At 40.0% G+C, this 26727-nt stretch overlaps 1 protein-coding gene across 9 annotated transcripts in view; it reads left to right on the top strand.

The window, feature by feature from the left end:
- The window catches only part of CSNK1G1 (casein kinase 1 gamma 1), a 174257-nt gene that overhangs the window by 122702 nt on the left and 24828 nt on the right, over positions 1-26727 (top strand). For 7 of the 9 annotated variants that reach the window (XM_028100398.2, XM_028100397.2, XM_028100400.2 and 4 more), the window contains 6 exons: positions 8649-8800; positions 10616-10850; positions 15209-15294; positions 17330-17414; positions 17670-17818; positions 18454-18561. In XM_028100398.2, the coding sequence (XP_027956199.2) occupies positions 8649-8800; positions 10616-10850; positions 15209-15294; positions 17330-17414; positions 17670-17818; positions 18454-18561 (815 nt within the window). The remainder of the gene's footprint in view (positions 1-8648; positions 8801-10615; positions 10851-15208; positions 15295-17329; positions 17415-17669; positions 17819-18453; positions 18562-26727) is intronic. The other 2 variants (XM_028100401.2, XM_028100403.2) reach the window with 1 other exon arrangement.

The following is a 26727-nucleotide window of genomic DNA, read 5'->3' as shown; positions in this document are numbered from 1 at the left end:
TTTCTCTGTGTTTCATTCTCAGATAGGTAGTCTACCTATTTTCATGTGGTAGTCTCTGGAAGCTCCAGGCTAAGCTCCTTCCAGTTTAGCAGTGGCGTTGGGGGTGGGGTGGGGAGGAATTGTTCCTCCTTCTCTGTAGTTCCACAAAAGTCCTAGAGTTGACTCTCATGGTACAGACATGAGTCAAGTACCGCATCCATGACCCAGTTCCCCAGGGCAGGGGTATAGAATACTCTGATTTACCTGGCTTGAGTCATATTCTTGGGGCGGCAGTGGGAAATGAGTTGACCCCACTTTAACCACATGAAGTAGTATCAAGGAAATCGTGCTTCCCCCCGGGAAGAGTCAAGTGTTGTTAACAAGAGGAAGGAAGAAAAGGATGCAGGCTAGGCAAAAGCAGTATCTGTTCACTATATCTATTTCTAACAACAGATAATATAGATATAACTTAAATGTCCATTAGTACTAAGAAAAACTTAAATATGATACATCATAGGGTGGGATACTATGTATCTGTTAAAATGAATGAGATCTATCCATGAGATGACAAGAAAAATGTCTTCTATATAATATTAAATAAAAAATGAAATTGCAGGAAAGTAGGGGCACCTGGGTGGCTCAGTTGTTAAATGTCTGCCTTTGGCTCAGGTCATGATCCCAGGGTCCTGGGATCGAGCCCCACATCGGGCTCCCTGCTCAGTGGGGAGCCTGCTTCTCCCTCTCCCACTCCCCCTGCTTGTGTTCCTGCTCTCGCTCTTTCTCTCTCTGTCAAATAAATAAATAAAATCTTAAAAAAAAAAAGAAATTGCAGGAAAGTATTCTTAATTATGTGAATGTGTCTAATCTGTTATGGACGTGAATACTTTTTCTTCATATATTTCTGTACTGCTTTTGGTTTGCTGTTATATTTGATTGTTTGAATGAATATATATCACTTTTTTTTTTTAAAGATTTTATTTATTTATTTGAGAGAGAGAATGAGAGACAGCATGAGAGAGAGGAGGGTCAGAGGGAGAAGCAGACTCCCCGTCGAGCAGGGAGCCCGATGCGGGACTCGATCCCGGGACCCCAGGATCATGACCTGAGCTGAAGGCAGTCGCTTAACCAACTGAGCCACCCAGGCGCCCTATATATCACTTTTGTAACTTAAAAAATAATGCTCCAAGTGGCCCCTATTGTGAACCAGGGACTGGAATTGACAAAGCTCTAGAACTATAGAGAGATGGATATATGATAGGAAAGCTGGAAGGATGGTATTCATGGAGCTGATATAAAAATAATGGGGACCCAGGGAATGGATAGGACAGATTAAGCTGCTTTGTATAATATGGCAGGGAATTTATATCCTAGAAGAGTGACAGAGAATTGCTAGAAAAAGTAAATGTTAACCAAAAAGTCATGTGGTTTGGAAGAGGTAGGATAGGTAGTATAGAAAATAACTTTGGCAGCTCCATGAGTCTGGAGAGCAGGGAATCTGGAGTAGAGAGATCTGGTTGTGTTACTTGGGCACTCTGTTACCTAGGAAAGGTCACACAACATCTCTCAGGGTCTCCATCTCATGTGTAAAGTAGAGTTTATTAGTATTTTCCTGTTTTCTTCACAAGATAACTGTGAGGTTCAAGTGAAATGGAAAAGGGTACTTATGTAAAGAAAAGACCATGTAATTCCAAGTTAGCCTGGACCAAAGTAAGGAACTTGTCTATGAATGAATGGAGGGGGAGAAGAGAGGGGTAGGAAGATGTCATCAGACTGCCTTTGCACATTAGACGTCTCAGATGACTCATTTTGTTGGTCATTTAATTTCTTTGGATGGGCAGGTGCTTTTTTGAGAGAGGGGAAGACATGGACAATTGTTTATGTGTAGCTTTTGGTACTTTATGAATAGTTCTACATAATTCACCCACATCTGGGAACAGCAAGGTAAAATGCAGATACCATGTGCAGCCATCATGGAAGAACATACGGAAAAGAGAGCCATTGTAGAAATACTACAAGTCTGAATTACTTGGAATCTTCATAGTGGTGGCTTGCCCAAAAAAGCATTTTTTAAAAAATATCATTGCTATGAAAAACAAACAAAAACTACTCAGGAGTATCAAATCTGTTAGCATGTCCTGCACATTTAAAATCTGATGAAGTTGTTTTGCTCTGTATATGTGCATTTTAGCATTTTGAGGTAGGTATTGTGCATTCCAAATAGAACACTTAAGTGGCATTTCATTGAATTGTTTTTATTTATTCACTTGGTGTTTATCCTGCCCTTATCTACCATATGCTTGGGCCAGTGCTAGGCACTGACATACAAACATAATTAACACATAGCAGTCACTGCATTCAGACAGTCTTTGGTTAGTAGGGAGGACAGACACATGGACAAAAAGTGTAAGGGGAGTGGGGCAGGATTGTCTAGAAGGAGTTCACTGTTTTTTGAGTGACCTTATTTTTTTCTTCCATTCCTTTTAAGTGCTTGCTAGAACTTTCTTGACTTTGTAGTTATTATTGCTCAGGTGTGTGTTTAAGAAGAATGGGATATCTCTTTTTAGCTTTTGAAACTCAAAAGATATTCTGCATCTATAACTTACCCATAGGAACTGTGAATGCAATACTAAAGAAAGTGGAAATTTTTCAGAGACTGGGTTTTTATCCCATAAACTTTTACTGGTTCTGAATTGAGTTAGTCTTTTTGTTTTTTAAGATTTTATTTATTTATTTGACAGAAAGACAGAGAGAGAGCACAAGTAGGCAGAGTGGCAGGCAGTGGGAGAGGGAGAAGCAGGCTTCCCGCTGAGCAGGGAGCCTGACTCAGGGCTCCATCCCAGGACCCTGGGATCATGACCGGAGCTGAAGGCAGCCGCTTAACCGACTGAGCCACCCAGGCGCCCCAGAGTTAGTGTTTTTGGATAGACAAACGATCCCCCACCCCCACCCGACCCCAATACACAACACATTTTTAAATGATTTTTATCTTAGATGCTATCTATTACAGAAGAAATCTGTTCTCCTACCTTAGGCTTTCTTTCCTGGCTCCTTTGGATAAATAAGACTGAACGTGCTTTGAGGCTCAAGGCCTTGGCAATTGTGTGTGTGTTTGTGTGTGTGTAATAGAGAAACTGTAAAAGCTCAATTTTTGTGGCTCAGAAATGTGAGATTATTTGTCTGCTCTTGCCTTTCCTCACCCTCTCTTCCCCCACCATACAGGTTTGAGCTCATCTTAGCAGCATATGTTTAGCGATATTCAAATTCCCAAGTGGCCTGTGAACAAGATGATTGTAAAACATCTTTCATTACAAGACAGAATAATCCTGATTCCTTAATTCTGGGTCTAGCTGTTTTGGTGTTTTTGTTGTTGTTGTTGTTGTTTTTTAAAGCCAGCATTTTGAGTAGATTCATATGTGAACTGGTTCATACTGTGAAGAGGCATTTTTCAGAGTCAGAGAAATGAGAAGAGGGAAACGTGTTGTTTCATATCTTTGTGATGTGTTTTTATAGAGTTATTTTCTGAGTTTTAAAGGCTACGCTTTTATTTTCCCCCTTGTTTTTATGGGATATAATCCCATTTATTTCCCTATTCTTTCTGCTTTCTTGTTAGATGGACTTGTTTAATATTACCATTAATCCTGATGATAATTTCCCATGTAAACAGTAATTCCCTGATCTCTCACAAACACTAAAGAACATTCAGTAGTTGTGCTAGAAGGCACTACCATGGGACAGTTAAGTTTTGGAGAAAAACTGTCCTATTTTCTGTAAAAATAAAAAAAATCAAACTGTATAAACAAAACAAAAGAAAGGGATTGCCAAGGTCATTATGTCCTTAAAGGTTTTCTCTGGCCCTGACTTTAGATACATTCATCACCAACATATACTTATTTTTTATGGAAATATTAATATATGCATTATTTTTTACATCCAGATATTAATGTAGGTATGGGACTTATTTGAGCTTGCTTCACGGCTAGGTAATTTAGTTTTTCAAAAAGAATGAAGGGCTAATTATTAGGCAATAATGTGATCAAATTGCCAAAAGCTTCGAGGTGGTTCTATTTCAGTTCTCAGCCTGATGTGCTTTTAAAAATATCTCTACTTAGAGTAGTTACTGTTCATAATGCTTTATGGAATCTTTTTAGCTAACAGCTTGGATGATAAAGAAGCCATTATCCTTGATTTGGTGTGTTTAACCCAAGTTGAATTTATGACAGACTGAAAATTAGCTGTCATGTGGTACACCTCACTTCCTGTTCTGTGCAACTTGATATGTGTGTGAGCTGCATGTCCAGCAGGATTTGTAAGAATATGTTATTGATTGATGGGAAAACTGTTTCAAAGTACCCTGCAAAAATGTACAAGATAACATGTGCAGGGTACATATAACCTTGCAGTTTTGGTTTATAAGAGATTTAGCCTTTGGCTAAACAGCATATGAATAAATCTATTAGAAATTTTTCAGGAGAGGAAAATTCAGGATTTACTTCTTTAATTTCCGGGCTTTTATGCAGTTGACCAGTTTAGGAGGGAGATCGTATTAGTGCTTTATTTCCAGAGCAGATGAGAGATTATGAAACTACCTTAGTTTCTGAAATACCGTGGATCAAAGAATTCAATGCGAATCTGCCTTGCCCACCTCTCCCACTTCATTCCCATTACCTCATACTTACTTCTAGGAAGTACCTCGTTTACCACATGTATAGCTTGTATTGCATTTAAGGCTCTGACCTCATCCCCCATCTTATTAAATGATTTCACAACATAATATTGATTGATTAAAAATTTCTTAAGCAGTGAAGTCAAGATAGCTCTCCAGAAGAAGAATGAAATAGAATATACAGGATTTCTCATTTAAATGCAGCCCAGGATAAGTCATTACTGTGTGCTAATCTCTGACCAAAGAGATAGACTTTCTTAGTGGGCTTATATCTATGTCTTTCACCACCAGCATTGGCCACTTTATGGGCAGTCATGTGAAAAACTAGGCACAGAATGGAACTTGCGTGAGTATCTTTCTGTACAGATAGTTCTAATACATTATGGCTACATCTCCCAAAGATACTTTTATATTTGGCACATTTCCTGTAATACCTAAGAAACTAAACAGACAAGTCTTTTATGTTTTATTTTTAAAGATTTTTTTTTTAAAAGATTTTATTTATTTAAATATTTTATAGGGAGAGACACAGCGAGAGAGGGAACACAAGCAAGGGAGTGGGAGAGGGAGAAGCAGGCTCCCCACTGAGCAGGGAGCCCGATGCAGGGCTCGATCCCAGGACCCCGGGACCATGACCTGAGCCGAAGGCAGATGCCTAATGACTAAGCCACCCAGTTTGTTTGTTTGTTTGTTTGTTTATTTATTTATTTATTTATTTATTTAACACAGAGAGAGCGCGCAAGTGAGCACAAGCAGGGGGAGGGGCAGAGGGTGAGGGAGAAGCAGATTCCCTGCTGAGCAGGGAGCCTGATGTGGGACTGGAGCCGAAAGCAGACGCTTAAACAACTGAGCCACCCAGGCATCCCTGGAGATGTTTCTAATAGACACATTTCCAGTTGACTACCACTACCAGCTTACATTCTAATTTGACCCACACCTATTCTGTATAACATGGAGGCATGCATCATTCATATGGCTTTACAAAGAGGAACCTAGTAGGTAGCTAGAAGGAAATCCTAGCTATTGTCAGAATTTTGGTTTTAAAAGGAAACCAGTCTAAACATTTCCCTCCTCTTTGTAGATGAAAAAGTAGAGAGACATGAAGGAATTTTCAGGGTTGGTAGGAGAACCAAATACTAGATCAAAGACTGGCTTGAACCCTTCCTACAGTAGCATCTTGGACCTAGTCCATCTTTGAGAAAAGTTTCAAGCTACTCAGTAATCTAGAAGTTGCCCTGGGCATCTGAAGCCTGCCAGAGTATTGTGAGGCCTCAAGATATTTAATACAAGGAGCAGTAATGCAGCCAGCAGGAACACCTCACATCTTTGAAGGTACAATGGTGGAGTTATGAGTGATAGAACTCATACATAGAAATTATAGACATCATTCAGAATGCTTTTGTGACTTCTTTGTAAACATGGAAATATCTGACAAGAGATGCCTAGATTTGCTAGTAAAGATGGTCAAGAACAAGATGATTATTTGTCTCATTTAAACTGATCCTTAAATATTGGCAGCAAGTCTAGGAAATTACGTCAGTATTATATTTCTGAGCAGGCCTGACTTTTAGCTTGTACTTCAGAAGGAGGATATTGTGCCCAGATTTGCAATTTAACCAACTAAAAGAATAATATGTTTATTAATTAGGGTAAGATTTGGCTATGAAAAAAGGTACAAATAACAGTTCAGTCAAGGTAGAGATTGATTCTTCTTTTGGATTAAAAAGTCCAGAGGGAAGGGAAGTCCAACGTTGGTTACTTCACAGCCATCGAGAAGTCTGGTTTTCTTCTTTTTTGTTCCATTCATTCTTGGCACTGATATCCTCAAGTTGTCTAGTGGTACTAGATGGCTTCTGGAGCTTGAGCCATTGTCAAGAGGGGGGCCTACTTCCAATTTGAGTCAGCTCCCATGAAAGAGCTTTTCTAGAACCACCTCAACTAGCAATTTCTGCTTCTCTCTCACTAGTCATTCCTGTTATCGAGAGAGGCTGTAAAGTTAGAAGTGGGCAGGTTGCTAATCACAGTAATTAGAAGTTTTGTTATTAAGTAAGAAGGAGAGAATGGACACTGGGCAGGCAACTAACAGATCTGCCACAAGCTGTTTTGAAGAATATATTTATATTAGGAAAATCAAATTTTAGTGACATCAAAAACTATTATATAGGATATAAATTTGAAAAATCCCCAAACTACCGTCTACCATATGTCTGATTAATAAAAGCAATGATTCTGTACAGTGGTGTTCTGCTTTGGATTTTTCAGCAGGACTTACTGGAGACAGCTGTTAGGTTTTGTGTATTTTAAATAAACTGAAAAATGAGTTCAGAACAACAGGGGAAAAAAAGACACTTCAAATTAAATCGTTTCCCTTTAGAGATAGGGAGAATCAAACAGCTACAAGGACAGTTGAGTAGATATTAATGGAGCTGGCAGGAGCAGAGTATACTACATTCGATGATATGAGCTAGGGATGAACATATCAAAACACTCAAGTTGCTTCATACCTAGATGGAACAAGAGAGACTGCGGCAGCACATGGAAGAGGCATGAATACATGTCATAGCAACGAAGCACACCAACCCCAGATAGACAAGATTTATCCTGGAGACGAGGATGGGCATACTGGGCTAGAGGTTTAAGTAGTAGATACTGTCTAAGTCCTTTTGGGCTGCTGTAACAAAATACCACAGACTGGGTGGCTTATGAAGTCAGAAATGTCTTTCTCACAATTCCAGAGACTGGAAATCCAAGATCAGGGTGCCGTCATGGTCAGGTTCTGGCAGAGACCCTCTTCTGACTTTTTGCTGTGTCCTCACACAATGGAAGGGGCTAGGGAGCACTCTGGGGTCGTTTTTTTATAAGGACACTGATCTTAGTCACAAGGGTTCTGCCCTCATGATCTAATCACTTCCCAAAGGCCCCACCTCTGAAAACCGTCACATTGGGCATTAGGTTTTCAACATATGAATTTGAGGATTGGGGGTTGAGAAGACATAAGCATTCAGATTATAGCAGAGAGAATCACCTCTGCTTGTATCCTGCCTGTACATATAAAGAGAATGGAGAGAGGGAGAGAATGTTGTCGTCTAAAAAACTTTGTAGGCAGAAGCAACTGCAGACCATGGTATATATAATTGTGTAAGATGGAAGTGCTTCTGCTCTATGAGACCAGATTTTTTAAAACGTAGTCTTGTTTGTATCCACTGTTCACATGGTGCCATTTAACACTAATTTACTGAATGCCTCATATTTACAATACACTTTAAAGAGGAAATTCATTCACAAGTTGCCACTTAGGTGAGAAAGTCTAAATTTTGGCATCTTAGAGCTATGAATTTCAAATCTGGGGAAAGCCCAGCTTTTTTTTTTTTTCTTTCTTTCTTCCTTTTCCTTTGAGAATTACTTACAGTAACCGACCCCTGTGTGTTGACTTTGCCCCAGTGATAGAAAATAGGAAAGTACAGAGACTCCCTGTGAGAAGAGCGTCAGGCTGCACCCTCTGTGACCTCAGCCCTTCAGTCCGAGTTCTCCTTGGGGCAACAGCTGCAAACAGCCCATGTGGCGTTGGCAGTAAGCATAGGGAGCGCAGATGAAACCGGCTAATGCACCAGGGCCAGGTGGGCTGGCTTTGAGCGCAGTGAGCTGTCTTTTGAACCTTTTATGACAGTGCACTTTCGGGCCTCCTTGGGGGAGAATAGTTTATGCTCTGATCCAGTAATGGATCAGGGACCATTCTCTGTCTTATACAGCAGTGGAAATACCTTTGTCACTCTGGTATAAAATAGCTGCTTATTTGAGGCCATTGTGCAGTGGCTCGCCTTTCCTGCCCATTATTAGTTCCCTTTGAAGCTGCTGTGCTCAGTTTAGGTTCTCCAGAGGGACTATGAAAGAAAATGGAAATCTCACAAATTGTGCTTTTTGTATATCTACTCAGTGCTGATGGAGCTATCTCATGTTTTGGGTTTTATGTCCCCCACTCTGTACCCCTTTTCCCCTCTGCTTGCAGGTGAAGGTCTTCCACAGGTGTATTACTTTGGACCATGTGGGAAATACAATGCCATGGTGCTGGAGCTCCTTGGCCCTAGCTTGGAGGATTTGTTTGACCTCTGTGACCGAACTTTTACTTTGAAGACGGTGTTAATGATAGCCATCCAGTTGGTAAGTTGGCATTGCTATTCTGCAGAAAGATAGGTGGGTCCCCCAGCTACATCCTTGTGACCCTTTTAGTGCTTTCCCAGCTATAGTGACACCTAGTGAATGCACACTCAGAGGCTTGATGGCATTCTAGGAAGCAGGCCGGGCAAAAAGGGTTAGCCTAGAGAAGTCACACTGCATCTTCTGTTCGCTCTATTTTAAGAATTTGCACCTTGGAGCAACACCTTGCCCTTAACTGAAGTAGAAGCATATAATTTAGATTGAGGAGAAAGAGGATGATTAGGTGAAATTGTACAAATGTAAGTAATTTCCTTGATGTTTTATTTATAGGTTTTAAACACATGGCTTTAAGGTTCTGTCCTCTCCCCTCACCCTTGCATCCAAGAAAGGATTGGTGATGTAACCCACTGCCCTAAACAGTCAGATTCCAAAGTTGTGTGTCCAAGAACCTGCCTTAGTTCTCTGACCTCTACTTCTCATAGAGACTGGCAGAGCTGAAGGGATAGCTCTCTCAACTCCAACCAAATTATATACCAGTGCCAGTTCAAGAGCAGTTAAGGCAGTTCCTTTGAGGAGTTTGTCAGCCCCTCAGAGGAAGGATGCAAATGCATCTTTATTGGTCTGAAACGGTAATGGTCTCACCCACTTTACAGTAAAAGCTTGGAAATGTTAAAAAAAATTGACCTTGAGGGGCGCCTAGGTGGCTCAGTCATTAAGTATCTGCCTTCGGCTCGGGTCATGATCCCAGAGTCCTGGGATTGAGCCCCGCATCAGGCTCCCTGCTCGGCGGGAAGCCTGCTTCTCCCTCTCCCACTCCACCTGTTTATGTTCCCTCTCTCACTGTGTCTCTCTCTGTCAAATAAATAAAGAAAATCTTAAAAAAGATTTTGACTTTTGAGTCCAAAATTGACCTTGACTTTGGAGTCCAAAATTCAAATGCCTGAGCTTCCCTTTCTATGCTAAGTAGAAACATAAATGGAAATAAAACTTAATGAAATTTGAAATAATTTTTTAAAGATTTATTTATTTTAGAGTGAGAAAGAGAGATCGAGTGTGCATGCACATGGGGGGGGGGGCAGAGGGAGAGAGAATCCTCAAGCAGACTCCCTGTTGAGCACAAAGCTCAACACGGGGCTCGATCCCAGGACCCTGAAATCATGACCCGAGTGGAAATCAAGAGTTGGCTGCTTAACCAGCTGAACCACCCAGGTGCCCCTGAAGTAATTCTATGATTATTACTTTGGGCTATATTTACTTTTACATAAAAACTGCACTTTTCTCTCTGTTGCTAGTTAGCTCTATGAAATCAAAATCCAGTACTAACTTCTCTGGATCTCACTTGCCATATTTTTGTAACAGAAAGAACTAGGTTGCGGAGTCCTGTTGGATTGAGGATAGGAAGGTGTAGGCAGGAGGTGAATGTGGCAGTGGCACCTGTCTTCAGAGGCCACAGACCTATTGTGATAATCCTGGCTGGGGATCTTCTTGCCTCTCAAATGTGTGCTTTCTGAAGTAGCCTAAAAACACCTAATTCTATTCGTCATTTATAAATTGTAACATTATGAGGTAAAACTATATATTATCATTTTAGCTGAACAGTGCTGTCCCACTTTCATTTATCTTGATATTTGTTATATATATATTTGTATCAGAATATTTTCTGGTTTATAAGAGTGAAGTGACTGGGTGGTAAAGAAATGAGTTTTATTTTCATTTCAGTAGTTAAAACCTTGGACTGATAAAAGAAAATGTTTTGATGTTTTTTTCCCCCAATAAACTTCTTTAGAATATTTTCATTGATGTTTTTTTCTCTTTTAGCTTTCTCGAATGGAATATGTGCACTCAAAAAATCTCATTTACCGAGATGTGAAGCCAGAGAACTTCCTGATTGGCCGACAAGGCAATAAGAAAGAGCATGTTATACACATTATAGACTTTGGCCTGGCCAAGGAATACATTGACCCTGAAACCAAAAAACACATACCTTATAGGGAGCACAAAAGTTTAACTGGAACTGCAAGATATATGTCTATCAACACGCATCTTGGCAAAGGTGTGTTTATTTTCTGCTCCATGAAAGGGGCGGGTCCTTAAAATAACTTTTTATTCCAATAATACTTTTGTCCCCATTGTGCTTTACAACTTGTGATTCTTATTGCTTCACAAGGCAAGTGATTTTTATACCTGAAAAACTAAGGTGCTAAGTTACTTTCCTAAGTATCCTGTTGACAACTTAACATTTTTTAATTCTTTATACTGTTTCCAAATGCTTAGTTTCTCAGCAGTGTGGGCACTTGAATTGTTGTATTAAGGTGATATCATTTTAGTAAGTCTAATGATGAATTTGGTGTTTACGTAGGAATGACTCCTTATATAATGGTGGTCCTGAAAGGACATCATACTGGTTGGTATCTGTATTGGGGAAGGGTGTGTTGCTGAAACATAGACTCGGCTTCTGTTCACTGTGCATAATTCCATGAATAATGCTTTGAGGAAGAGCCTATGTCTTTTCTTACTCAATGAAAATATATAAGTCTTGCATTTTATTTAGGATAGACAGTTTGCACAAATATTACTAAAAGCTCTAATCAAGGCAGAAGACCTTACTTATAAGAGGAACTAATCCAGGGGAGAATATTTAAAAAGAAGCCTAAGGAACAGTGGGAAGCCAAATAGATAAGGCCCTGGGCCCCTCACTAGCTTCTTCAGAAAAGCTTCCCTTTTTATCTGTTTTATATATTGGGCTTCCATGGAAGATTCTGTTTGAAGAAAAGGTTTCAAAGTGATTGAAAAAAAATGTTTGAAAATCACCACTCCTGAGAGTAGACATGTAAACAGAATATTACCAGGTCCCATACTCCTAGACATAGTTAATTATAGTGGGTGTTTAAATATTAATGAATTTTTGTACATTAATGTACATTAATAAGTGTTTTAAAGACTAAATGGCTACAAAGTTGCCTTGTTGAGTAAACTACATAGATATTCAGATGAGGATTCTAGTGTTAGTGAGGAGTAAAAATCAGATTACAAAGTGATACAACTTGAATTGAAATCATGAATGCTGTCAAGATTTTTTTAGTAACCATATGGAAATCCTCTTAATTAAATGTAATATTTTAAGATTAGATCAGAAGGTCCTCTGCCACTTATTATCTGTGTCATTTTGGAGAAGTTACCTAATCTTCCTGAAACTTATCTGTAAAATGAGAGTAATATTGCACAAGGATGTGTTTGTGGGTTGAATGAGTAATGTATGTAACATAGGTCTCTTGCATAGTGTTCAGTATTCCCTCTTCCTTCCTTTTTACTAAGAGACAGACTATGTCGTAAATAGTAAAGTCATGATTGTTTGGTTTAACTGACAGACTCTAGAAGTTGCTCTAATGCCTGCTTCCTAGACACAGCAATTTGTGTTCTGATTTTATTATTCTTGTCAGGAAAGGCAAGAAGAGACAAGGGATAGGTGTCTGTGTTATGTTTGTATAAGGTACAAGGTAATGGTTAAGAAGAAGGGATGGAAATCCTGGCTCCTGCACTTAAAGCTATGTGATTTGGGTCCAGTACCTTCCCTCGGCCTCGGTTATCTCATCTATGAAATGGATATGATAATAGTGCCTTATACTGTAGGATTCTGAGAGATAAAGTATATAAAGCGTTTAGCATAGTGCCTCATGGTAGCAAAGATTCTAAATGGTAGTTATTTATTTGACAAAGTATGTTTTAAGCGTGTATGGTCATCAGACTGGGTTCTTTCATCTCTTGGTGTAGCCATTCCTGCTGGAACTTTGAGTGTATCTCCAAACGTGAATTTCCTGCGTTCCAGAGTTTTCCAGGTCACATTGAACCTGTCCACGTATTTTGTCCTCTCCATATTACAGAGAATACATATAGATGGTTGTCACATGCGCTTTAAACTCTGGTCCGGGTCTCAAAGCAGAGAGGTTTCCATAGGAACTCGAATCATACTGGTTTTTAAATGTGTAGCATTCTGTATGTTCTAATGAAGAAAAAGAGAAGGGTATCTTCAAATGACTTGGAGAGCATTGTCTATTTGTGAGGGAGAACAAGGGAAGAAGCCTTGTAAACCTGACATTACCACATCAGATTAGCCACCTTCTCGCTGATTAAGGTAGCCCATTTTGATTTTGTATTCTTTAATGGTTGAAGTTAGGGTGAGAACGCTGGGTCACCTAGCTGCTTTCCTCCAGCAAAATGAATTTTACCTAGAATCAGGGATGTGACACAGGTAAAACCAAGCATCTTTCTGAATGATTGAGAGCAGGCCTTTATGGTGTGGAAAAATTCTGTGTCCTGCTGGCCCCACTCATATTAAAACCTTTCTTATTTGAAAAGGAGAATATCCTTTATGAAAAAACATGAGGGCATGTGGAAACGCTGAATTCAATGAATGTGGAGTTTTCAAAGAAGTATGGAAATAAAGCATGACTCTGGTTTTCACTTTTTTTGGGGGGAAGGCTTAAATTATCACAGATTAATTACTAATGGCTCAAAATAATGACTTTGGAATTTTAGAACTGGAAAATGACTTTTCAGATTATCTAAATCAACCACTTTATTTTCAGATGAGGGGACTGCATGCAGCCCAAAATAGGTGACTTGACCATGCTTGATTTCACATGGATCAAATTAATGGAAAGAATGGGCCAGGAGCTAGATAACCGGACTCAGGAGCCATTGTTCTTCCTATTATTCCATATTCCACAGCTATTTTTCATGGTGCTCAGTATTTGGAAAACCACTTTATTAGTTATTCCAGTGGGTTTACATGTGTTTTCTGTTTGTTTGTTTTGATTAAAAAAATTTTATAATGGGCTTCGCTGTGGAGAGGAAGTTGGGCTTTTTTCTGAAGTGCTGATCAATATTGAAAATGTGGAGAGTCTCGCCCTCTAGTGCTCAACTAACAAAAGTGCAACCATTTGTCCAGTGAATTTTTATTACCAAGGGGCCTCTTGTTAGAGGAAGCGGATATAAAAATGGAAAGGCAATGAGTAGGTGTGATACAGTGTGAGAAACTGCAGGGTGTGGTTCCTCTATCTGCCCTGCTTTGTGGGAGGCCTCAACTCACCCTGCTTGTACTTTCTTTTTTATTGTGTATCTTTAGGTTCTGTTACATCTAACAGCTTTTTGTTTTCAATTACATATAAAATTTGTTGTAAACCTCAGGCAAGTGTGTAGACAAAAACTTCTGTTGGTCTTGCTGTTTTATTTCATTCTTTTAAAGATTGAGTGCATCCACTCAGTTTTATGTTATTTCTCTTGTCAGGGTACCTCCCTTTCCCATTAGCGACCACCTTGCCAAAAACCATTTTCCAAACCGCAATTTAGAAAGTTGCCTTTTCTTTCCTCATCTGCCCTGTAGAGTTCTATTCACTCTTTTTCATGCACATTTCCCATAATTGGAGGCAGCCCTTAAACATGTTGTACTTTTGTATTTTGAGCTGAGTAGCTTTCCCTGCCTCCCTGCCTTTTAGATTTTCCCCTCTGCACAACGAAAGCATGATTGAGTTTAGAGTAGCCCCTTAATCTTGTCTCTAATTTCTCTTGATAAAGCCCTAAATTTGATTCTGAGAAATAAACACATAAGATGTCTGAGATGAGCCATAATTGGCAAATAAGGAATAGAGGCATGTACTACTTCTATTCAGTCTGACAACCCAAGAATACATAAGGATGTTCTCTGAGATAAAATGACAGTTTTTTGTTAAGTATTCTTTGTTTCTTTACCATCTTAGTCTCTCCAGTTAAAAGGAAAGAAAAACCTAGCAACTTTTTTTACACGATAAGCTCCCAGAATGTGGGGATCCTGTTTTATGTGCCCATAAAGGGCACCTTAAGTAATACATTTTAAATTTTTTTTAAGGTAGCTATGGAACATGGAACAAATGGATTGTTAATTTTTATGATGAATTAAAAGCACTCGACATGTATGCTAGGCATTCTGCAGTTTGTGTCTTTGCAGGCCTAGCCAGAATGGACTATTTAAAAGTTTCAGCTGCTTAACCTGCTTCTCACTTTCCGTGATGGTCACCCAAGGGTAACTGTAGCTCATATACCGGAAGTAACATTTCGTTTAAGTTATCTTACTTTCAGGAAGGTGACAACAATGACTGAGGGGTGGTTACTCACCATTTAGTGATTTGGATTTGGATTTGGTTTTAGTTTAGAATTTGCTCTTTTCCCTTGCTATTTACTTGCCAGTGACAGCAAAGGAAGTACACAATGTTTTTTGGTTTTGATCTAAAATACTATCCCTGGTTTAGATATACAAAGAATGAGTAAGCAGAGCCTTTTCAGAGACAGAAGGGTTTCTGAAGGGATTACTTGGTTTTGAACCCCTTTCTGCTTTAATAACTGCAAACATAATGTGTGATCTGTTTTCCCTTTTAGAGCAAAGCCGACGGGATGATTTGGAAGCCCTAGGCCATATGTTCATGTATTTCCTTCGAGGCAGCCTACCCTGGCAAGGACTCAAGGTATCCTTGAAAGTGCTCAGTGGAGGGCTTTGTTTCAATACTCAGTTGTTAATGGAGGGGTTGCTGACTCCATGTCTGTAAGAAGATGTGCTGGCGACAGAGATGAGAAGCAGGGACTGGCTACATCAGTCTATATTGTAAATGCTCCCCTGGGCTTTGGGAGCTCTGTTTTGCCTACATTTGTCTTCCCCTTCTGAATCCTTCTTCCTTGTTTTGGGGTTTTCCATAATCTCTTCCCTTGTTCCCTCACAGCCTTGGCAGTGCTGCTTTTCTCTGTGTCACTTTCCTCCTCCACTACCATTATGTAGCAGGAAGAGTGTTCCCAGCGTGCTGGGGAATTTCTGGAACAAATTGATGACAGCAGCTGCTACACATTTTACCAGCAAGGCCAGCAGGGCTGGGTGTGCCCCTAAGGAGAACTGGAAAATATTTGTTCTTCCTCTATAGGCTAAGGACCCACCTGAACTAAAACAAAAATCCAGGTTTAATGTTACTGTTCACGTGTTTTATTCAATAAATACCTATGCAGACGATAGCCGTTCCTTATGAAGCATGTAGTTTAAATAGCCTTCCTTAGGTAGGTATCGGTATAGTGCATTTGTGTTCAAGGTAACGATTGATAATAATTATAACCACTGTAATTACTTCGTGTCTTTGGCTGGTTGGAGTAGGAAATGGTGAATTTCTAGCACATTTTAAGTCCCATTAGATAGTTAAATGTGAGACATATTTTTGAGTTTTAATTTATTTCAACATGTTAGTATGGAAAGAAACTTAATCAGTAGCTTTGGGTACTTCTACGCCCCGGAACCCCCTCCCACTCTCCCTCCAGGAGGACAGAAGGATTCATTTGCTATGCTTTCTAGGCTGTTGTCCTGAAAAGTAAAGCTTCTGCCCCTTCCCTTTGGGAAGGTTTTATTTCTTTGCCCTTAAATTCCTCTCCTAACACCTCCTGGTCTTCTCCTAGTCATATATATCTTCTCATTGGTATTGGTAGCTGTCAGATAGAGTTTCACATTCTGTTTGCTCATCACATATCCAAGCAGTGCATTTGTGTATTATTGTTTGAAACTTTTTCACGGTCCACGAATCATTTTAATGGCAGTTGTAGATCTAAAATTTCTCCAGCTTTATTTATTTATTTATTTGTTTTTAAAGATTTTATTTATTTATTTGACAGAGAGACACAGCAAGAGAGGGAACACAAGCAGAAGTAGTGGGAGAGAGAGAAGCAGGCTTCCTGCTGAGCAGGGAGCCCGATGTGGGACTCGATTCCAGGACCCTGGGATCATGACCTGAGCCGAAGGCAGATGCTTAACGACTGAGCCACCCAGGCACCCTCCAACTTACTTTAGAACACTGTTGCTTAAAGCTGGGTGCAGCAGGGTAGGGAGAGGCTCATGAGAATTCCTTGAGACCAAGTTGTTGGTCCACGCTCTAGGAGCCTTCTGTCTATAATCCTGAGCAAACCAGACTTGGCTGCTTTGAGCCACTGACATACATCAGACCTGTCTGTTATCCATGCCTCTATCATAGATAACACTTTTCCCTCTGGAAGCACATTGTAGAAAGGCATTTTTTTCTACTAGTTGTTCTCTTTTTCTATTCAGCTTCACAGTAAATATTCTGTGGAGCCGTCTATCTGTCTGCCCCCACTTGGATTAGCAGTATTTTTTATCTTATGCTAGAATTGATCTGAATCACTTTTGAACCCCCATGGCCATGGGAGATTACTAAGCTTATGCAATTTTGAAAATACTGCTATATGGTTTTTTTACTTTCTTCTCCTAGCCGCTCGTCTCATTACATTTGATGGTGTTTATCTGAGACTACTAAATATACTTACAAGGAAAACCTTCCAGAACAGAGCAGATGTTAAATACATCATCTCTACTACGTATCTTATTTATTAGAAAGGAGACTGAGCCTAGCAAATCCTGCCAGTTTGAGTGAAACAACCATCGCCTCCCCAAGCATATTGGACTGCCCTTACTTGGCACCTCTTTCCAAATAACTTTCTCTTTCTACTCTACAGGCTGATACATTAAAAGAGAGATATCAAAAAATTGGTGACACCAAAAGGAATACTCCCATTGAAGCTCTCTGTGAGAACTTTCCAGGTAGGATGCTAAAAGGACGCTCCAACCAGTGCGACTGAAGCTTTGAAGTAGGTGGTGACCATGACTTGGTATCTCTAGATAAGGGTGCTCTCCAGAAAATTCACATTTCCTTTTATTGTCATTTAGACCAAGACAGGTTTTATCACTTTCATTTGGGTCATAAAGAAAACACCAGATAATCGTGGCTTGGTCCAGAGCTTCTCACCACGGGAAGCATTCAGCTCATGAGCATGGCCTTTCACCTCTTTTCTACAGAAGAGATGGCAACCTACCTGCGATATGTCAGGCGATTAGACTTCTTTGAAAAACCTGACTATGAGTATTTACGGACCCTCTTCACAGACCTCTTTGAAAGGAAAGGCTACACCTTTGACTACGCCTACGATTGGGTCGGGAGGCCTATTGTAAGTATCCTGTTTTACCTCCTCACCTCAGACCAGCGCTACCTCACTACCTGACTTGCCAAATTTTCTGCTTAAGTCTGTGGGAAAAACATTCCTTTGACTGTAGACTTTATATTTGCCAACCTTTTCAGGGTGATGCCATAGGTAGCAATTACTAGAGTTGGGAAGTAAGAGCAACTCCTTTATATGTTTTTAAGATTATGGCCCATATGTCCTAAGATACCAGAACTTAAGCCAGTTCTTAAGAAGAACTTTCATTTGCATGATCCAGAAGCTGGTGCTACATAAGCTGTGAAGGTACTTGACTTCTGGAGGAGTGGAATCCAGAACCTTAGGAAACTCTTGAATTGGTTCTCCTGGCCAGGGGTCCACAGGGCCTGAGAGCATGCTAACCCATCACTGTAGGATGTTTTTCTTATTTTCCAAGGTAAGCTACTCTTCAATGAGCTATTGAGGACCGGGCAGCCTCCCTTTTGCAGATAAACAAACTGAGAAGACACGAAGACTAGAAACTGCCCTTGGTGGCTGAAAATAATAATCACTTCTGTTTTATTAGAATTAGAATGATGCTCTCCTTTGTGGAGGCATTAAGTTGGACGTGTTTTCCATTTGACCTTTTGTTCTATCTTTTCCAGCCTACTCCAGTAGGGTCAGTTCACGTAGATTCTGGTGCATCTGCAATTACTCGAGAAAGCCACACACACAGGGACCGGCCATCACAACAGCAGCCTCTGCGAAATCAGGTACGTGCTGGGCCTTCCTTGTTGCAGACATTCTCCCACTTCATGGCTAATACTAAAACTGAAGTTCTTCAGCGCCCTTGCTTCAGTGTATATACTGAAATTAAAGACAGAGGACTTGCCATTTCTCAGTGGTGTGTTGTGGCATTCCAGCATTCCTTGGGGCTGGTGAATGGTGCTGAGATGTGGCCCGGTGATTTATATGAAGTATCCAGTCTAGAGAATTTGGGCTTGTCCACGTCTGTTTGCTGAAAGGGGAGTCTGCCACAGGCCTGAAAGACCTTCTGAACTTACAGGATGAACAGGGTAGCCCATTTTGGGTCTCATCTGCAGTCTAGTCTGGTGCTCTTGCCAGTGCTGAGGGGTTTTTTGCTGATTAAGAAGAGTGGGTAATTTGGACTTCCCAGCTGACCTAGGCAAAAATTGGCACCTCTCTTTCCACTCTGCCGTGGTCCCCAGGTTAATTCTAGAGCTGGCCAAGATCTGAGATGGACCTATAGTGAAGACTTAGCTTCACTCTAGGCCACTCCAAGAGAAGGCCATGCCATCCGTCCTTCAGTGTTCATAGTTTGAGAAACTGGTGGTCTATATGAGAGGCTCCTCTCAGCCTAAAGGCAGAAGAGGCAAACACACAAAAATCAACAAATTTGACAACATTTAAAGAAAGGGGTCACTGATTGGGAAGTAAATATGATGACTTTCATCTTTATATCATATACATTTGACCCTTGAACAATACCGGTTTGAACTTTGTGGGTCTACTTATATGTGGATTTTTTTCATTAAATATAGTGCAGTACTGTAAATGTATTTTCTCTTATGATTTTCCTAGTAACATTTTCTTTTCTCTAGCTTTATTGTAAGTACAGTATATAATACAGATACAAAATATATGTTTATTGACTGTTTATGCTATCGGTGAGGCTTCTGGTCAACAGTAGGCTATCAGCAGTTAAATTATGTGGGGAGTCAGAAGTTATATGGGGATTTTCAACTTCACAGTGGCCAATGCCCCTAACCCCAATGTTGTTCAAGGGTCAGCTGTATGTTGCTAAGAGAAAACTTGAGGACCCCAGTAGATCAATAAGCAAAGGATATTAAACAGATACGTACACACACATACACACAGTCATTATCACCTATCAAATTAGCTTGTTCTCCTCACTCCTGACCTCACTTTTTAATATTCACAGATATTTTTATAAAAAAATGCAAAAACACTTATCATCTCAGATGTACATATGAAACCATATAGGTGAAAAATAGCATATAGAAGTACATACACATATATATATACAGTGAAGTACATATATAAATAATGGATAGACTCAACATAAGTACATACTCTTAGCAAAATGTCTGGCTTGGTAAGAAAAAAATGTATAAAGGGAGGAAATCTATGTATTAGTAGCTAAAAGACAGAGTGGATAGGCAAAAAAATGGGCTTTAGCAAATTGTGTACACTAATCGGGTCCGTAGTTATATGCTTTTATCAAAGTAGTTGGCTGAAAATTACAGTTTGACTGACTTCTGATTTGACAACAGAATATCACTGACTTCTGCAATTGTTCTCCCTGGACCTCTCTTGTTAAAAATGTAGCTGAGGGGCGCCTGGGTGGCTCAGTCGTTAAGCGTCTGCCTTCAGCTCAGGTCATGATCCCAGAGTCCTGGGATCGAGCCCCACATCGGGCTCCCTGCTCCTCGGGAAGCCTGCTTCTCCCTCTCCCACTCCCCCTGCTTATGTCCCCTCTCTCGCTGTGTCTCTCTCTGTCAAATAAATAAATAAAATCTTTAAATAAATAAATAAATAAAATCCTTAAAAAAATAAAAAAAAATGTAGCTGAGTGCACAGTTAAATTGACACTCTCCTACATTGCTCTGGACTTGGCAAATTGTTACAAATTTTCTAGAAGGTAATTGGATGAAGTTACTGTTCTCTCTGATAGAAAAATCTTATTTCTTGGGGCGCCTGGGTGGCTCAGTCATTGGGCGCCTGCCTTCGGCTCAGGTCATGATCCCAGGGTCCTGGGATCAAGCCCCACATCAGGCTCCCTGCTCAGCAGGAGGCCTGCTTCTCCCTCTCCCATTCCCCCTGCTTGTGTCCCCTCTCTTGCTGTGTCTCTGTCAAATAAATAAATAAATAAATCTTAAAAAAAAAAAAAAAGAAAAGAAAAATCTTACTTCTTGGAATCAATCATAATAGAACAACCCAAGATATAGATTAAGTTATGTGCATAAAATTGTTGCAATGCGATTTGAAACAAAATTTGAGAAATGATCCGCCTATTTCATTATAAGGGAATGGTTATGGATCCAGCTCAAATCTTTTATTAGATAAACTGGGTTATAATAAAGTGAGCAGCAGTGCATTTATTCAGTGGAATATTATGTAGCCACTTAAAATAATATTTAGGAAAACTTGTAGCAATCTGAAAATGTTTATGGTTTGTAGAGTGAAGAAATCAGAGTACAAAATTAGAAATACATCATGATTTCCCCTGAGGGGAAGGGAAAGTGAAAAAATCAGTGAGAGTAGATAATGCCAACATATTAACAGAAGTAGCGTTGAAACTGATAATATTATGGTTAATACTTTTCCAAACTATTCTCTGATGAAGTTATATTACCTTATAATGAAAAATGCATTTAAATAGAAAAGGTATGGAAAGAAAGAAAAAAATATTTTAAGTAGTCAGTGAAGTCACCATAATCAGCCTATCTGCCCACTCGTGTTTTTACGGTATTTCAAACTAAAATAGGTATTTCCTTTAGTTTCCCTTGTCTTTTCTGCTTCAGTGAATTCTTAACCAATGCTACTGTTTTGAATGTATTTTAAAAGTATGGAAAAAGAGATGTTGAAAACCTAGACTGCCAAGGTAAAAAATACGGTCATACTTAGTATTGGAGTAAAAGTACAGTAATTTTCAGTGTACTTTTAAGTGAAGGGTCACTAAGCCAGTGTGTGTAATTAGGAAATCTCATCTGCAAAGCAATAAAAAGCTTCTTTTTGAAGAATTGAATCTTGAAATTCTATTTTTTTTCCGTTTTGGGTTTTTAGTATCCCATGGCTGCTAAGGGATTGAAAGTCCCCACATTAATGCAAATTTTATACCTCCCTCCCAGCAGGGTTCTGAATCCTTGCTGGGTAGAATTCTTTCTGCACTGTGCCCTGTGGGCAAATGTATTTGTGGTGTCTCTTCTACCTTTACATTGTGTCTTAGTCTGTGGTCTCATTGCTTTTGTTCCATCTTTAGGGTTGTGTTCTTATGTTTTGGGGGTTTTGTTTTTTATTTTTTAAGAAAAATTGCAGTCCAGCGCCTGGGTGGCTCAGTCGGTTAAGTGTCTGCCTTCGGCTCAGGTCATGATCCCAGGGTCCTGGGATCAAGTCCCACTTCAGGCTCCCTGCTCAGTGGAGAGCCTGCTTCTCCCTCTCCTCCCTGCTCATACTGTCTCTCACTATCTCTCTTTCAAATAAAAAATAAAAACCTTTAAAAAAAAAAAGAAAAATTGCAGTCACATAGGTTCCTTACATGACTCTAGATTTGGGCGCCTGGGTGGCTCAGTTGGTTGAGCGACTGCCTTCGGCTCAGGTTATGATCCTGGAGTCCCGGGATCGAGTCCCCGCATTGGGCTCCCTGCTCAGTAGGGAGTCTGCTTCTCCCTCTGACCCTCCCCCCTCTCATGTGCTCTCTCTCCCTCTCTCTCTCATTCTCACTCTCTCAAATAAATAAATAAAATCTTTAAAAAAAGGAAACATGACTCTAGGAATTGAAAACGGTATATGTTCTTTTTCAGACTGATTCTTTTCAATTTTGAAATCAGCAAAAGAAGAAAGTAAAGTCTCTTTGAGAGATATTGACGAGTATTCACTTTAGGGGCAGCTACATTTTTCTCAACAACTTTGACTAAATAAGTCTAGCTTAGGACCTGCTCTGTGAAAGTATGTCCTAGGGCTACCAAGATAAGTCGGGAATCCTTGTCCTCAACTGACAAGCAGATATGCCAAGTAGCCAGATAACTATAACCCAAAGCAGAACAGAGAAGCATCCTAAGTTTCAAATTACCATCATCAGAGATTGGAAGAAGACATTTCATCTAGTCTGAGCATGACAGAGATTCATGAAAGAAGCTGCATTTGAAGTACTCTTGGAAGAGTAATGTAGGAATGAAAGAGGCATACCAAGCCGAAAGGAAATATGAGCAACAAGTTACCTGTTCATTTTGCTAAAATATATGGTGCGAATAAAGGAGACAAGGCTAGGAAAATATCTTGGAGCCATTTGATGGAAGTTCCTGGAATGCTGGGGTGGAGAGTTGATATTTAATTTCAGTAGGGAATAGGTACTAAAGGTCAAAACTTTGCTTTAGAGATCTTTTGGCATAGAAGGTGATAATAGCCTGGCAGCCAGCATGGAGACAATAAAAATACAGTGCATCCCCTTCAGAGTTTACGTAAAGGGGACCTATAGATGGGCTGTAGTCGTGAAAATGAAATAGAACTGAGAAATGCTATAAGGGTATGATCTACCAGACTTGGCAGCCCACATGCATGTCAAGGTTGAAGGAGAAGGGTGAGTCAGAGCTGTTGCTGAGATTTTGAAGCCCCAGTAATTTGGAGGCAGGTGGGACGATTACTAGAAATGGGAAAGTTGGGGGAGAAACTTACTTGGAGTTTGAATTAAGGCATCTTGAGTTTCAAATACTTGGAGTGTATTCTAGCTGAAGATGGCTAGCAGGCAGAGGGGGGCTCTCAAAAACAAACAAAACACTAGTGACATATTTGGAAGTCAGAGCATGGAGATGACATTGATGATAGTGCCATCAGAGCCTCCTTATTCTGGGTAAATCTGCTCTTCGGTTGTCGGGGAGGAGTGATCCTGGGGATTAACAGGCTCTGTTCAGTCCCATACTCAGAGTAGGCGGAGAAAGAAGAGGAGCTCAGAACTTGGTCTTAGCTTAACCCAAGGCTTTGGCCATAGGACATTGAACCTTTTGGGGAGCCTCAGCTTTCTCAGATGTAAGCCTGTAAGGGTAGAGACTTTTAGTGTTTTGTTCACCGCTATCTCCCTAACACCTAAAACAATGTCTGGAATAATAGACACTTGATAAATAATTGTTTGAATGAATGAATCTGTCAAATGAGGAGCGTAGATGAAGTCAGGTGTTCATTTAAAATTGAAATTTTTATTTAACCCTCCATGAAAAATAAATTGTAAGCTTTTCTTCCTACTTGTTTTCTATTTCCACAAAAAGCCATTCTGCCTCCTTTGGCAGCCAGAGTGGGGCTACATTGTCTATTGAAGAGGAAGGGTGTTCAAAAAAACACAGCAGGCTCTTGCTGCAGAGTAAGCTCAGGCAATTGTATTAGTTCTTCTCCATTACAATGAGAATTTTCAGGGAAAATTTGCTTTGCTATTCTAAATTGTAGGTATTATATCGAATTCAGTACTATTTGGTTCCTCGATGCAGTAATAGATCCCAAATATGTTTCCCAAAGAACTGCACTTAAATTCACCTATATCGGGGCGCCTGGGTGACTCAGTCAGTTAAGCGACTGCCTTCGGCTCAGGTCATGATCCCCGGGGTGCTGGGATCAAGCCCCACATCGGGCTCCCTGCTCGGCGGGAGGCCTGCTTCCCCCTCTCCCACTCCCACTGCTTGTGTTCCTGCTCTCGCTGTGTGTCTCTCTCTCTGTCAATTAAATAAATGAAATCTTTAAAAAAAAAAAAGATAAATTCACCTATATCAGATCTTTTACACCTATGTTAGTATTAAATGCTTAAGAACAATTTTTTTTAACATAAGTATCACCCAGCTAGAGAGCTATAATTAAATCATGAGTTTGAATAGAATAAATACTGATAAAGCTAGATCTTTTCAAAAGTTCCCAATGGGTTTGTCTTTTCTGTCATTTTCCCCTTGGTATTTGTCGTTTACCACATCCAAAAACGGTAAATCTTGCCATGGCTATGGTTCCTCTCTAAAGAATTCTGCATTACCATCCATCAGGAAGGGGATGAAAAATAATTCTGCCTCTTTCTACCTGGCAAAGCTTCCCTTTGCATTCTCTGATCAAGTGTGATCAGGAAGTAAGTCTTGCCATTATCCAGAGATCTAATATTGAATGCAGTATATTGACTGTTGAAGGTTTTATTCAGTGTGTTTGCTCAACATGCTAATTATAGACTATTGCATTGACTAGGATGTGCACGCAGCACTATGCTTCCTGTTCTTTCTAAATCTAAGCCTGTGACAGTCCTTACTCAGGTAAATGCTATACACATGCTCCTGTGGTTCAGCAATTTTGATAGTTATGTAGATTTTCTGTCGGCATATGAAGAAGGGGTACTTGACCTAGAAGGTTAGGGAGAACAGATCTGTTTTGAGGTTGGAAAGAGTCACACTGGCCATCTAGAACTACTAAACTCTACCAGACATGGCATCCTACTATGATAATATTGAATAGTACTTAACTCATTTTTGTATGTTTAAGGGAAAGAACTTTTTTTTTGTCATTTTCTACGAGCTGAACTGATTACTTATAAATTCTCAAGTTTGACTAGGCAAGAAAATATGAATCAAATGTCAAAAAAGTTGATCCCTCACCATTTGCAACGACGTGGATGGAACTGGAGGGTGTTATGCTGAGTGAAATAAGTCAGTCAGAGAAAGACATGTATCATATGACCTCACTGTTATGAGGAATTCTTAATCTCAGGAAACAAACTGAGGGTTGCTGGAGTGGTGGGGGAGTGGAAGGGATGGGGTGGCTGGGTGATAGACATTGGGGAGGGTATGTGCTATGGTGAGCGCTGTGAATTGTGCAAGACCATTGAATCACAGATCTGTACTTCTGAAACAAATAATGCAATATATGTTAAGAAAAAAAAAGAAGAAGAAGATAGCAGGAGGGGAAGAATGAAGGGGAGTAAGTCGGAGGGGGAGACGAACCATGAGAGACGATGGACTCTGAAAAACAAACAGGGTTCTAGAGGGGAGGGGGGTGGGGGGATGGGTTAGCCTGGTGATGGGTATTAAAGAGGGCACATTCTGCGTAGAGCACTGGGTGTTATGCACAAACAATGAATCATGGAACACTACATCAAAAACTAATGATGTATGGTGATTAACATAACAAAAAAATTTTAAAAAAAGATCCCTCATTCTTCTAGAAGAACCATATTTAAACTAATTCAGTACCTTATAAAGACACAAGAAATGAACAATAAAACTTAAAAGGGTCAAATCATGTTGAGTTCTGAAGATGTGCCCCCAGTAAAAGAGTGTTTCAGGGACACCTGGCTGGCTCAGTCAGTAGAGCATGCAACTCTTGATCTTAGGGGTGTGAGTTCGAGTCCCATGTTGGATTTAGAGATGACTTAAAAATAAAATCTTAAAAAAAAAAAGAGTGATTCAGATTTGTTTGTATCTAGACTCCAAGAGATTAGATTTAAGGAATGTATAGCCTTAGAAAAGTATGTGTGGGTTAGTGCTGCCACGCTTACTGAAAGAAGCTTGTTAAAAGCATAGCTTTTCCAAAGGGCAGATAAAGCCAGATTGCTAAGATGGTCAGAGATCTTCCTAAAATGAATACCTTCATCTATTCTTTTGGAAAGTCCAGTAGCTTTAGAAAAAAAGAAAAGCTGATTAATTCTCCATTCCCTTCTTTTGACAGAGTACTTCTTCGTTTTCAGCAAGGTTCACAATTTGCTAGTTGAAGGGGCAGATGAGTGTGCTCAGAGAGAATTTGCCTCCCTCTGACCTGTATGTAATTTCCTAACTTGCTACCTGCCATCTAGCAGGAATTTGGGTGTAGAGATTCCATACTCTCCCTGTCACCCTCCAGGATAGAGCTGTCTGCAGAATGGGGCTGTCCCTCCTCATTTCTGGGACCTTTACCCCAAGAGGGACATTGAAACAAGGAACTGTAAAACTGAAATACAGTCCTTTCCTTACCTTTTCCCATTCTGTCATCTAGTTGCTGCCACTCATCTCTGCTCTAATTCTCTATTCTGTATTAAAAGTTTTCTTTGTGCAGTCTTCAAGATTTGTATTTCAGCAGACATCCTGTGTTCTGAGGCACTTCCTTTGTAGGAAGGAGATTCTGGAGAAATCCTACCTAATAAGTCATACTTTTCTGCGGGGGTGGGGGGTGTCTTATGTCCTTTT

This window comes from Eumetopias jubatus, unplaced genomic scaffold (assembly GCF_037043125.1).
Source record: "Eumetopias jubatus isolate StellerSeaLion01/CBP00866 unplaced genomic scaffold, mEumJub1_p1.0 scaffold_7, whole genome shotgun sequence".
NCBI classification, from domain to species: Eukaryota; Metazoa; Chordata; class Mammalia; order Carnivora; family Otariidae; genus Eumetopias; species Eumetopias jubatus.
Note: the sequence above shows the minus strand (reverse complement) of the source record. Positions and strands in the feature narration are given on the sequence as shown.